This window comes from Salmo salar, chromosome 02, assembly GCF_965601325.2.
Source record: "Salmo salar chromosome 02, fSalSal1, whole genome shotgun sequence".
Lineage (NCBI taxonomy): Eukaryota > Metazoa > Chordata > Actinopteri > Salmoniformes > Salmonidae > Salmo > Salmo salar.
The window spans coordinates 28,107,114-28,121,451 of record NC_138292.1 but is presented as its reverse complement, the minus strand read 5'-3'; the positions used below and the strand labels follow the sequence as shown (position 1 = coordinate 28,121,451).

The 14,338-nt window shown below is 45.0% G+C and overlaps 1 protein-coding gene across 2 annotated transcripts in view; it reads left to right on the top strand.

The window, feature by feature from the left end:
- The window catches only part of LOC106578944 (glutamate receptor ionotropic, kainate 2), a 310,913-nt gene that overhangs the window by 148,377 nt on the left and 148,198 nt on the right, over nucleotides 1–14,338 (top strand). For both annotated transcript variants that reach the window (XM_045701495.2, XM_082961526.1), the window contains exons 8-9: nucleotides 10,807–10,950; nucleotides 14,090–14,197. In XM_045701495.2, the coding sequence (XP_045557451.1) occupies nucleotides 10,807–10,950; nucleotides 14,090–14,197 (252 nt within the window). The remainder of the gene's footprint in view (nucleotides 1–10,806; nucleotides 10,951–14,089; nucleotides 14,198–14,338) is intronic.

Sequence of the window (14,338 nt, the reverse complement as noted above, 5' to 3'; positions counted from 1 at the left end):
GGACAATTCCTTCGTCGTCATGGCTTGGTTTTTGCTCTGACATGCACTGTCAACTGTGGGACCTTATATAGACAGGTGTGTGCCTTTCAAAATCATGTCCAATCAATTGAATTTCCCACAGGTGGACTCCAATCAAGGATGATCAATGGAAACAGGATGCACCTGAGCTCAATTTCGAGTCTCAAAGTGAAGGGTCTGAATACTTACGGAAATAAGGTATTTTTTTATACATTTGCAAAAATATCTAAGAACCTGTTTTCGCTTTGTCGTTATGGGGTACTGTGTGTAGATTGCTGAGGATTTATTTTTATTTAATCCATTTTAGAACTTAACAAAATGTGGAAATAATGTGCCATACAGTACCATGTCTATGAGGCCTATACTGTGTGACTCAGGGGTGTCTAGACTGAAGTGTCCACTGGGAGTGAGGGTAGTGTGGGGGTTTCCCCTGATACAGGTGTGTGATGGGGACTTTTCAGTGGGCATGTGCTGCCAGTGGCTGCCTGGTCTCATAGCTGCTCTGCTCTCTACAGCCTTTCCTTTTCCCCTGGCTGTTCCTCTCTCCAGTGGCCCCGCCTCTCTCAGGGTGTTTATGTTCCAATCAAAAGAGCCAGAGCATCATGACTGAGCTAGAGCGTCCCTGTGACCACCAGAGCTCCGGCTTGAAGGCTGCAGCCACGTCACTCGCGTCACCGCTTTAGGCCATGCCACCCAATCTCTTTCCAACTTCGGAGGCACCACGTCAGGCCTTGCCGTTTAGGATATTTAATAAATCTCTCTTCTGTCAGAGAGAGATAAGAGAGAGAGAGCAGGGGAGAGAGAAGAGAGCAGGGGAGAGAGAAGCGAGCAAGGAAGAGAAGCGAGAGCAGGGGAGAGAGAAGCGAGAGCAGGGGAGAGAGAAGCGAGAGCAGGGAAGAAAGAAGAGAAGGAGGTAAGAATGAGGCGGAAGAATAGACAGCATCAGGTGTAATGTTCATATTGGCTGACACAAGGGAAAAGCCAGGTTTTAAAGCGTTTAGCTTTAATTTCAGTCAGGAGTGACATAATTGATTTTAATGAGATGTTTATAGAGTGAAGTGGCGGTGTTGCTAAATCATTTGCAAGGCTTGCTGCCTGCTTGGTTCTTCAGAGGCTCACACAGCACTGGGGAAAAGAGAGAAAAGCACTCAAGCAGCCGCTGCCAAAATTCACACAGTCCCCCTTGCACCCCCCCCAGACTTAAACTACCCTCCCCACTTCTCCATCCCAGCCAGCCCACTCTGTGGCCCACCTTCTCTGCGCTGTGATTGACAGGTGCCACACTACACCAGAGTGATTATAAAGACACTTTGCTCTGGGAAGTTACTGAGGCAGTGTGGACAGCAGAGAATGGTCCCTTTCCTATTCTTTACCCCCTCAACGCCTCAGGGAAAGACAGACTGCCACTCTACAGCTGGGGACCACACCATTCCACCACCCCCCGTCCTCCAGAGTGTCACCCACCCTGCAGCACCTTCACTTCCCTTTTATTAACACCTTTTAAAATAGACATGATTAATATCACACTATTTTATCTCTGAACTCCCACACCGTTACACGACTGACAGCAACCACCCACAACACCATATTATCATCCAAACTGCCGTCGCAACCGCTTCAGGCAAACAATCAGGACAAGGGTGGGGAAATGACAGGTTTAGGTCCTGATTTATTCAGCAGGACAGCGGTTTCCAACGGCAACCCTCAATCATGATTTCCATACAACAAACGTAAGGAGCTATTTTGATTGCTTTCCAATCAAGCGAGACAAACACTAATTAGATTTTTTTGAGGGACTGTGGAATTAGGGGTATGGAATTTGGAGCGTGGATGACTGGCATTTCTCTCTGATAAGTTGCTCTCATATCAGTCTCCTTACGCACTTCTGTTTACTGTCAGCCGTTTATTATTACAGAGAGTGAAGGAGTAAGCTGCAGATTCTGAGAAAGTCCCAAACGCCACCTTATTCCCTATATAGGACATTGCTTTTGACCAGGGCCCATGGGGCCCCATGTAGGGAATAGGGTGCCATTTGGTACACATCCAGTATGTTTTCAGAGATTAGAGATGTCTGGGTTTATCATACCTTTTTATGATTGTTTGTATAATGTGCTGTGTGCTGTAGATGTCATGTCACCATGGTTATTTGGCATATTAGAAAATAGCCCTTTCTTTGCTTTTCTTGCCCTCTTCCCTGTTCCTTTCTCTCCTCTCTTTTTGTTTCCTATAATAACATTGTGTATTTTCATGATGGAAGTCTCACAGTCCAACCAAGTTTGGTAGGCAACGAGGATGCAACAGTTTGAGTGGTTGACATCCCAATGAAATGATATCTATATGACACAGACATTCCATTGACTGTGATGTGATCATGTGATCATGTGATGATATGAATGATCTGTGATGTGGTTGGCGGTAAGGATGACACATTGTCTCTCTTGTTGGAGAATCAAGCTGGTGTCATATTTCTGATGGTTGACATCCCACTGAGTTGTTGTGACGTAGCCTATTGACGGTGATGTGATGACATGATGAGGACACATTCTCTCTGTTGTTTCACAGACAGACGTTGCTCTCATGAACAGATGTGGAATCTTTATTTGATCACTCTGTTGCAAGAGAACTTTCCTGCAATGCAGAAAATGTAAAACTTATAGTGTATTTGAGGTTTAAAAAGGCTTCTGGATTGTGTAATTTCCGCTTTTGAAATTTCAGACTTGATTTTCCCTTTAAGGAAAATGTATCAACCCCTACAAAAATCTCCATTACTTATAATCAAGATAATAATTCACATTTCTGTTGCTGCAGGATTATTTTCCTGCTGTAGCAAACTGACCCATATTAAGATCCTACATCTGTAGACTGATACATGTGGTGTGAACTAGTAATATGGGATGATTTGTGATGCGGTGATGACACATGGCCTCTCTGTTCCACATACAGACACTCCGTTCATGTCCGATGCTGTGATGTAGGCATCCAATTGACTGTGAAAATCAAATCAAATTGTATTGGTCACGTACGCATATTTTTCAGATGTTATTGCAGGTGCAGCAAAATGCTTCTGTTTCTGATTCCAACAGTGCAGTAATAAAGTGCCTGGCAGATATCTCAACTTGTCGACCCACCACCTCAAGCACCAACCTTGACAAGACAGAGCACTCTTTCTCCTGGGGAAGGCCTGCCCGCACAAAGACCTCTCCACCACGGTTGACAACTCCACTGTGTCGCCCCCCCAGAGTGCAAAGAACCTTGGCGTGACCCTGGATGTCACCCTGTCATTTTCTGCAAACATCAAAGCAGTGATCCGCTCCTGCAGGTTCATGCTCTACAATATCGCTTGAGCACGACCCTACCTCATACAGGAAGTGGCGCAGGTCCTAATCCAGGCATTTGTCATCTCCTGTCTAGACTACTGTAACTCTCTGTTGGCTGGGCTGCCCGCTTGTGCTATCAAATCCCTGCAACTTATCCAGAATGCTGCAGCCCGCCTGGTGTTCAACTTTCCCAAGTTCTCCCATGTCACCCTGCTCCTCCGCACACTCCACTGGGTTCCAGTCGAAGCTCGCATCCACTACAAGATCATGATACTGATAACTACTTTGAGGAAAATTGTGAAATATATACACTACCATTCAAAAGTTTGGGGTCACTTAGAAATTGATTTGATTTTGAAATGAAAGCGAAAACAATTGTCCATTAAAATAACATCAAATTGATCAGAAACAGTGTAGACATCGTTAATGTTTTAAATTAGTATTGTAGCTGGAAACGGCAGATTGTTTATGGAATATCTAGATATTGGCTTTTTCTTTGCAACTCTGCCTAGAAGGCCAGCATCCCGGAGTTGCCTCTTCACTGTTGACGTTGAGACTGGGGTTTTGCAGGTTGTACACAGCGTTGTACGAGATCTTCAGTTTCTTGGCAATTTCTTGCATGGAATAGCTATCATTTCTCAGAACAAGAATAGACTGATGAGTTTCAGAAGAAAGTTATTTGTTTTCTGGCCATTTTGAGCCTGTAATCGAACCCACAAATGCTGATGCTCCAGATGCACAACAAGTCTCAACAAGCACCCCCATATCCACATCGACGGGACAGGTGGAAAGTTTTAAGTTCCTCGGCGTACACATCACGGACAAACTGAAATGGTCCACCCACACAGACAGCGTGGTGAAGAAGGCGCAACAGCGCCTCTTCAACCTCAGGAGGCTGAATAAATGTGGCTTGTCACCAAAAACACTCACAAACTTTTACAGATGCACAATCGAGAGCATCCTGTCGGGCTGTATCACCGCCTGGTACGGCAACTGCTACGACACCTACACCACCCGATGTCACAGGAAGGCCAAAAAGATCAGCAAGGACAACAACCACTCGAGCCACTGCCTGTTCACCCCGCTATCATCCAGAAGGCGAGGTCAGTACAGGTGCATCAAAGCAGGGACCGAGAGACTGAAAAACAGCTTTTATCTCAAGGCCACCAGACTGTTAAACAGCCATCACTAACATTGAGGGGCTGCTGCCAACATACTGACTCAAATCTCTAGCCACTTTAATAATAAAAAATTGGATGTAACAACTGTATCACTAGTCACTTTAAACTATGCCCCTTTATGTAATGTTTACATACCCTACATTACTCATCTCATATGTATATACTGTACTCTATACCATCTACTGCATCTTGCCTATGCCGTTCGTGTCACGTCCTGGCCAGTATAAGGGTTAATTGTTATTGTAGTTTGGTCAGGACGTGGCAGAGGGTATTTGTTTTATGTGGTCCGGGGTGGTGTTTTTGGTAAAAGGGTTGGTTTATGGTCTATGTTTATGTATTTCTATGTGTAGTCTAGTAAGTGTGTTTCTATGTGGAGTTAATTGGGGTGGACTTCCAATTGAAGGCAGCTGTGTGGTGTTGCCTTTGATTGGAAGTCCTATATTAGTTGGGTGTGTTTGTCTGTGTGTTTGTGGGAAATTGTTCTGTGTTTAGCCTTGTGCCTTGCCAGACTGTCAGTGGATCATTCGTTCTCTTGTTTGTTGTTTTTGTGTTCGTTTTGATTTAATAAATGTTCAAAATGAACAAACGCAGTCCTGCTGCATTTTGGTCCTCCTTCACCGACGATACGTGTGACAGTTCGGCCATCGCTCATCCATATATTTATATGTACATATTCTTATTCATTCCTTTGTTGTGAAATTGTTAGATTACTTGTTAGATATTACTGCATGGTCGGAACTAGAAGCAAACGCATTTCGCTACACTCGCATTAACATCTGCTAACCATGTGTATGTGACCAATACGATTTGATTTGAAGTCTAAAGAAGGCCAGTTTTATTGCTTCTTTAATCACGACAACAGTTTTCAGCTGCGCTAACATAAATGCAAAAGGGTTTTCTAATGATCAATTAGCCTTTTAAAGCGATAAACTTGGATTAGCTAACATAACGTGCCATTGGAACACAGGACTGATGGTTGCTGATAATGGCCTCTGTACGCCTATGTAGATATTCCATAAAAAATCTTCTGTTTCCGGCTACAATAGTCATTTACAACATTAACAATCTCTACACTGTATTTGTGATGAATTTGATGTTCTTTTAATGAACAAAAAATGTGGTTTTCTTTAAAAAACAAGGACATTTCTCAGTGACCCCAAATGTTTGAACGGTACAATGCGTTCAGAAAGTATTCACACCCCTTGACTTTTTCCTAATTTTGTTGTTACAACCTGAATTTAAAATTGATTCAATTGAGATTTTATGTAACTGGCCTACACACAATACCCCATAATGTCAAAGTTGAATTATATTTTTAGATTTATTTTTACACTAATTATAAATTAAAAGCTGATATGTCTTGCGTCAATAAGCATTCAACCCCTTTGAAATGGCAAGCCTAAATAAGTTCAGAAGTAAAAATGTGCTTAACAAGTCACATAATAAGTTGTGTTGATGTGCTATGTGTGCAATAATAGTTTTTAACATGATTTTTCAATGACTACCTCATCTCTGTACCCCACATATACAATTATCTGTTATTATCAGTTGACAGTGAATTTCAAACACAGATTCAACCACAAAGACCAGGGAGGTTTTACAATGCCCTGCAAGGGAGGGCACCTATTGGTAGATGGGTAAAAAAAAAAGCAGACATTGAATATCCCTTTGAGCATGGTAAAGTTATTAATTACACTTTGGATGGTGTATCAATACACCTGTCACGGCCTGACCTGAGAGAGCCATTTTTCTCTGTTTGGTTAGGTCAGGGTGTGACATGGGGGGGCATTCTATGTGTTATATTTCTTTGTTATATTCTATGTTTTCTATTTCTTTGTCTTGAGCCGAGTATGGTTCCTAATCAGAGGCAGCTGTCTATCGTTGTCTCTGATTAGGAATCATACTTAGGCAGCCCTTTTATCCACTTTCAGTTGTGGGATCTTGTTTTTGCATAGCTCTGTAAAGCCTGCAGAATGTGACGTTCGTGTTTCTTTGTTTATTTTTTTGTATAGTGTTCTGAGTTAATAATAAATATTTATCATGAGCACTCAACATGCTGCACCTTGGTCTACTCCTTACGACGAGAGTCACAGAAGATCCCACCACAAGAGAACCAAGCAGCGTGATCAGGTGTGGACCTGGGTGGACATCCTGAACGGCAGGGGATCCTGGACGTGGGAGGAGATCCAGGCTGGATGGGATCGCCTCCCATGGGAACAGGTGGAGGTAGCGAGAGCAGAATGGCAACATTATGAGGAACTAACACGGCAACGACGGAAGCACGAGAGGCACCCCCCAAAAAACAATTTGGGGGGGTGGGCACACGGGGAGTTTGGCAGAGTCAGGGTGGAGACCTGAGCCAACTCCCCGTGCTTACCGTGGGGAGCGAGTGATCGAGCAAGCACCGTGTTATGCGGGGATGTGCACTGTGACGCCAGTGCGCAGCTACAGCCCGGTGCGCTCGGTGCAAGCTTCCCACAGTTGCTGTGCTAGAGTTGGCATTCAGCCAGGAAGGATTGTGCCTGCTCAGCGTTCCTGGTCTCCGGTGCGTGTCTTCGGCCCAGGTTATCCGGTGCCAGCTCTATGCAAGGTACCCCCAGTTCGCCAGCACAAACCTGTGCAACCTGTTCCAACGTCCCGCGCTTGTCGGGCTACGGGGGGTATCCAGCCAGGACGGGTTGTGCCAGTCATAAGCTCCCGACCTCCAGTGCGCCTCCACGGCCCAGTATATCCAGCGCCAGTTCTACGCACTGTGTCGCCAGTGCACCTGCACAGCCCAGATCGTCCTGTGCTAGCGACCCGCCCTTGCCGGACTAAAGTAAGTATCCAGCCAGGACGGGTTGTGCCAGTCATAAGCTCCCGACCTCCAGTGCGCCTCCAAGGCCCAGTATACCCTGTGCCTGCTCTGCGCACCCGGCCTCCAGCGACGTTCCCTAGTCCAGAACTCTCAGCGACGTTCCCCAGTCCGGAGCCTCCAGCAACGTTCTCCAGTCCGGTGAGACCTATTCCAGCTCCACGTACGAAGCCTTCAGTGATGATCCATGGCAAGAAGCCTGTAGGGATGATCCATGGCCCGGAGCCTGTAGAGATGATCCATGGCACGAAGCCTCCAGTGATAATCCATGGCCCGGAGCCTCCAGTGATGATCCATGGCACAAAGCCTCCAGTGGTGATCCATGGCACGGAGCCTGCAGTGATGATAAATGGCATGGAGCCTGTAGCGACGGCCTGCAGTCCAGAACCTCCTGAGACGGCCTGCAGCCCGGAGTCTTCAGCGGCGGCCTGCAGCCCGGAGTCTTCAGCGGCGGCCTGCACCCCAGAGTCTTCAGCGGCGGTCTGCAGCCCAGAACCTCTGGCGACGATCCACGGTTCGGAGCTTCCCGCGATGATCCACGGTCTGGTTCCTCCGGCGACACAAAAGCAGAGGGATCAGTGGGCGGAGTGGGGGCTACGCCCCGAACCGGAGCCGCCACCATGAGTAGATGCCCACCCGGACCCTCCCCTATAGGTTCAGGTTTGCGGCCGGGAGTCCGCACCTTTGGGGGAGGGGGGGGTACTATCACGCCCTGACCTGAGAGAGACGTTTTTCTCTGTTTGGTTAGGTCAGGGTGTGACATGGGGGGCATTCTATGTGTTATATTTCTTTGTTACGTTCTATGTTTTCTATTTCTTTGTCTTGAGCTGAGTATGGTTCCGAATCAGAGGCAGCTGTCTATCGTTGTCTCTGATTAGGAATCATACTTAGGCAGCCCTTTTATCCACTTTCAGTTGTGGGATCTTGTTTTTGCATAGCTCTGTAAAGCCTGCAGAACGTGACGTTCGTGTTTCTTTGTTTATTGTTTTGTATAGTGTTCTGAGTTAATAATAAATATTTATCATGAGCACTCAACACGCTGCACCTTGGTCTACTCCTTACGACGAGTGTCACAACACCAAGTCACTACAAAGATACAGGCGTCCTTCCTAACTCAGTTGCCGGAGAGGTAGGAAAACGCTCAGGGATTTCACCATGAGGGAAATGATGACTTTAAAACAGTTACAGAGTTTAATGGCTGTGATAGGAGAAAACTGTGGATGGATCAACAACTTTGTTGTTACTCCACAATACTAACCTAAATGACAGAGTGAAAGAAGGAAGCCTGTATAGAATAAAATTATTTGATAACATTCATCCTGTCATAAGGCACTAAAGTAAAACTGCAAAAATATGTGTCAAATAAATGTACTTTTTGTCCTGAATACAATGCGTTATGTATGGGGCAAAATCAAACGCCCGCGGGCCAAATTCAGACAGATGGCCACCAGTTGGGGAAACATGTCTTAGAGATTTACTCAGACTCAGCTGTAATCGCTGCCAAAGGTGAATCTAACATGTATCAACTCAGTGTGAATAATTATGTTAAATAGATATTTATATATTTAATTTGTAATACATTTGCAAAAGTGTCTAAAAACATGTTTTTACTTTGTCATTCTGGAGTATTGTGTGTAGGTGGGTCAGAAAAAAAAATATTTTATTCATTTTGAATTCAGGCTGTAACACAAAATGCAGATTAAGTCAAGGGGTTTGAATACTTTCTGAAGGCACTGTATGTATAGTATATGAATAGGAAAGGTGTGTACAGCAGTTGTTGTATAGGATGAGCCTTGACTACAATATAGTATATACATATGAAGTGAGTAAAACAGGATGGAAACATTATTAAAGTGACCAGTGTTCAATTACTATGTAGATAGGGCAGCAATCAATGTGGATTTGGGCATGCTCTCTCTGCTGTTTCCTGAAGTCCATGATCAGCTCCTTCATTTTGTTGACATTGAAGGAGAAGTTATTTTCCTGGCACCACTCCGCCAGGGCCCTCACCTCCTTCCTGTAGGCTGTCTTGTCATTGTTGGTAATCAGGTCTACCACTGTTGTGTCATCAGTAAACTTGAGTTGGAGAAGTGAGTGACCACGCAGTCGTGAGTGAACAGGGAGTACAGGAGGGGGCAGAGCATGCAACCCTTGTTCAGGATCAGCATGGGGAGATGTTGTTGCCTACCCTCACCACCTGGAGTCGGCCAATCAGGAAGTCCAGGATCTAGTTGCAGAGGGCAGGTTTCAGACCCAGGGCCCTGAGCTTAGTGATGAGCTTGGAGGGAACTATGGTGTTGAAGGCTGAGCTGTGGTCAATGAACATACATAGGTATTCCTCTTGTCCAGATGGGATAGGGCAGTGTGCAGTTCAATGGCGATTGCGTCATCTGTGGATTTGTTGGGGCGGTGTGAAAATTGTAGTGGGCCTAGGCTGTCAGGAATGGTAGAGGTGACATGATCCTTAACTAGCCTCTCAAAGCACTTCATAATGACAGAAGTGGGTGTTACGGGGCAATAGTAATTTAGTTCAGTTACCTTCGCTTTCTTGGGTACAGGAACAATGGTGGACATCTTGAAGCAAGTGGGGACAACAGACTGATTAAATTATACTGAACAAAAATATAAACGCAACAAGTGTTGGTCCCATGTTTCATGAGCCGAAATAAAGGATTTCAGAAATGTCCATACGCACAGAAAGCGCATTTCTCTCAGATTTGTTTACCTTCCTGTTAGTGAGCATTTCTCCTTTGCCAAGATAATCCATCCATCTAACAAGTGTGGCATATCAAGAAGCTGATTAAACAGCATGTTCATTACACAGTTGCACATTGTGCTGGGGACATTAAAAGGCCACTCTAAAATGTGAAGTTTTGTCACAGATGTCTCAGGTTATGAGGCAGCGTGCAATTTGCATGCTGACTGCAGGAATGTCTACCAGAGCTGTTGCCAGAGAATGTAATGTTAATTTCTCTAAAATAAGCCGACTCCAATATCATTTTAGGGTATTTGGCAGTACGTCCAACCAGCCTCTCACGTGTAACCACCCCAGCCCAGGACCTCCAGATCCGACTTTTTCGTCAACGGGATCATCTGATACCAGCCACCCGGAGACAGCTGATGAAACTGAGGAGTATTTCTGTCTGTAATAAAGCCCTTTTGTGGGGAAAAACTCATTCTGATTGGCTGGGCCTGGCTCCCCAGTGGGTGGACCTGGCTCCCAAGTGGGTGTGCCTATGCCCTCCCAGGCCCTCCCATGGCTGCGCCCCTGCCCAGTCATGTGAAATCCATAGATTAGGGCATAAGTTATTTAATTCAATTGACTGATTTCCTTATATGAACTGCAAAACCCTTGAAATTGTTGCATGTTGCATTTATATTTTTGTTCAGTGTATGTAAAACATTTAAATTCTACATTCTCTCTGTTGTTTTCCAGACGGACGCTGCGCTCATGTACGATGCCGTGCACGTGGTGGCCGTGGCCGTGCAGCAGTCTCAGCAGATCACTGTCAGCTCCCTACAGTGCAACAGACACAAACCCTGGCGCTTTGGGAACAGATTCATGGCCCTCATCAAAGAGGTACGTAGTATTATACATTACACACCGGCCCACTGGAAAGGCAGAGGAGGGATGGAAATGGAGAGAGAGAATGAAAGAGTGAGAGAACCTGTTTTTACTGCATTTTTACAGTATGTACGTTCATACTGCTCCGAGAGCAGCAACCATCTTAATCTTAAACCTGTCTCTCTGTTTTCATATCAAGTCCCTACAGAATGGGTCTAAATAATCTTAATCTGGGCTAATTATTCCTCAGTGTGCTCGATAGATTCTGGAAACTGGGGCGGTTAATCCAAACCTCCCTGTCTGTCTGTTAGGCAGTTAAAGAACAGGATTGGCCCAGGCTATATTTAGGGTCTGTAAAGGCTAGCTACCCTGTTCTGTTCTGTTTGCTCTGTGAGATATCACCAGAACACTCACACTGCTCCCGGCTGGGGGGTGGCGTGGGTGGAGGGTGGGGAGGGAGGGAGGGAGGAATGGGGGGGGTGAGCTTTTGACATATTAAAGCTCTTCGTCCCGAACCGCCACGCAAATAATCTCACATCTCGACACTTCTAGTGCTCTCTCTCTCTAAGCCTGTGGACCAGTACTAGGGTGGACGCCAGCCCTCATAAATGACACCGCTGTTTAGCCTGATAGTCTTTATACACCACTGCACTGTCGATCCAGATTGACACACAGGGTAACATTACACTATCACTGCATGGCCACTGTATCACAGGCTAACACTGAACTATCACTGCATGGCCACTGTATCACAAGCTAACACTGAACTATCACTGCATGGGCACTGTATCACAAGCTAACACTGAACTATCACTGCATGGCCACTGTATCACAAGCTAACACTGAACTATCACTGCATGGCCACTGTATCACAAGCTAACACTGAACTATCACCGTTAGGTTGCTGGATCGAATCCCAGAGCTGACAAGGTAAAAAATTGTCGTTCTGCCCCTGAGCAAGGCAGGTATCCCACTGTTCCCCAGGCGCCAATGATGTGGATGTCGATTAAGACAGCCCCCCGCACCTCTCTGATTCAGAGGGGTGGGGTTAAATGCGAAAGACACATTTCAGTTGAATACATTCAGTTGTGCTACTGACTAGGTATCCCCTTTCCCTACTCTATCACTGAATCACCACTGTATGACAGGCTAACATTACTCTATCACTGAATCACCACTGTATCACAGGCTAACATTACACTATCACTGAATCACCACTGTATCACAGGCTAACATTACACTATCACTGAATCACCACTGTATCACAGGCTAACATTACACTATCACTGAATCACCACTGTATCACAGGCTAACATTACACTATCACTGAATCACCACTGTATCACAGGCTAACATTACTCTATCACTGAATCACCACTGTATGACAGGCTAACATTACACTATCACTGAATCACCACTGTATCACAGGCTAACATTACACTATCACTGAATCACCACTGTATGACAGGCTAACATTACACTATCACTGAATCACCACTGTATCACAGGCTAACATTACTCTATCACTGAATCACCACTGTATCACAGGCTAACATTACACTATCACTGAATCACCACTGTATCACAGGCTAACATTACACTATCACTGAATCACCACTGTATCACAGGCTAACATTACACTATCACTGAATCACCACTGAATGACAGGCTAACATTACACTATCACTGAATCACCACTGTATCACAGGCTAACATTACACTATCACTGAATCACCACTGTATCACAGGCTAACATTACACTATCACTGAATCAACACTGTATCACAGGCTAACATTACACTATCACTGAATCACCACTGTATGACAGGCTAACATTACACTATCACTGAATCACCACTGTATCACACGCTAACATTACACTATCACTGAATCACCACTGTATCACAGGCTAACATTACACTATCACTGAATCAACACTGTATCACAGGCTAACATTACACTATCACTGAATCACCACTGTATTACAGGCTAACATTACAATATCACTGAACCACCACTGTATCACAGGCTAACATTACACTATCACTGAATCAACACTGTATCACAGGCTAACATTACACTATCACTGAACCACCACTGTATCACAGGCTAACATTACACTATCACTGAATCACCACTGTATCACAGGCTAACATTACACTGAACATACTACATCTATTTAAAATGGATTTAGTCAAATGTATTTCATATGCATTTCTTTAAATGTATTTAAACCTAGATTATGACCAATTTCCACTGTTATTTTCAACATAACCATGTCCAACCACATAGGCAGGTAATTGTAGTTATTTCTTGGAAATGAACAATCTTCTTTCATCTAGCGTTCTCTTCCCAACGTAGAGGAACAATGTGACATTTATGAGCCTGTAAAAACATGACGTTAGATGAGTCATACTGCAGGTTCTTTCTGAAATAACATCCGCTTTAAGCCAGTTGCTCCTGCTTCTCTAAGAAAAGGGCACAGAATTCAACACTTGCTATGCAATGTAACACAAGAGAGTTCAGTGCTTAGGGCCACTTTTATGCTCGATTTTCAGCATTCCAAGGCAGTGCCTGAATCGTTACAGATTGGGTAATAACTCTCTCACTGTTACTAGAGCAACGATCAGAATTATGTCCAAAAAGCGTCTGTGTCCTGGAGAAAGCTGTATCGCGTTTGTATGTGTGGTATTAATAAGTAATATACAGTGTGTGTGTGTGTGGGTGTGTGCAGCATACCTTTGTGTGTTCGTGTGGGTGTGTGTTTGTGTCTGTGTGTGTGTGCAGCATACCTTTGTGTGTTTGTGCGCCTTGCTTAAAGGTGAACTCTGATGAATAATGAATGTCTCTATTTTGCTGAGAATGAGTGTGACCTCTTGCTCTTTGGTTATGATGAATCTCTCTCTCTCTTTCCCTCCTCCATCCCTTTCTGCCTTTCTCCCTTTCTCCCATTCCCTCTCTCTCTCTCTCTCTCTCTCTCTCTCTCTCTCTCTCTCTCTCTCTCTCTCTCTCTCTCTCTCTCTCTCTCTCTCTCTCTCTCTCTCTCTCTCTGTCTCTCTGTCTCTTTCTCTGTCTCTCTCTCTGTATCTCTCTCTCTCTCTCCCCCCCTTCCTCTCTGTCTCGCTTCCTACACCTCTCTCTTTCTCTCCTCCAGGCCCACTGGGATGGCTTGACTGGGCGGATCACTTTCAACAGAACCAACGGCTTGAGGACAGACTTTGACCTGGATGTGATTAGTCTGAAGGAGGATGGACTGGAGAAGGTACTAGGGGTGTGTGTGTGTGTGTGTGTGTGTGTGTGTGTGTGTGTGTGTGTGTGTGTGTGTGTGTGTGTGTGTGTGTGTGTGTGTGTGTGTGTGTGTGTGTGTGTGTGTGTGTGTGTGTGTGTGTGTGTGTGTGTGTGT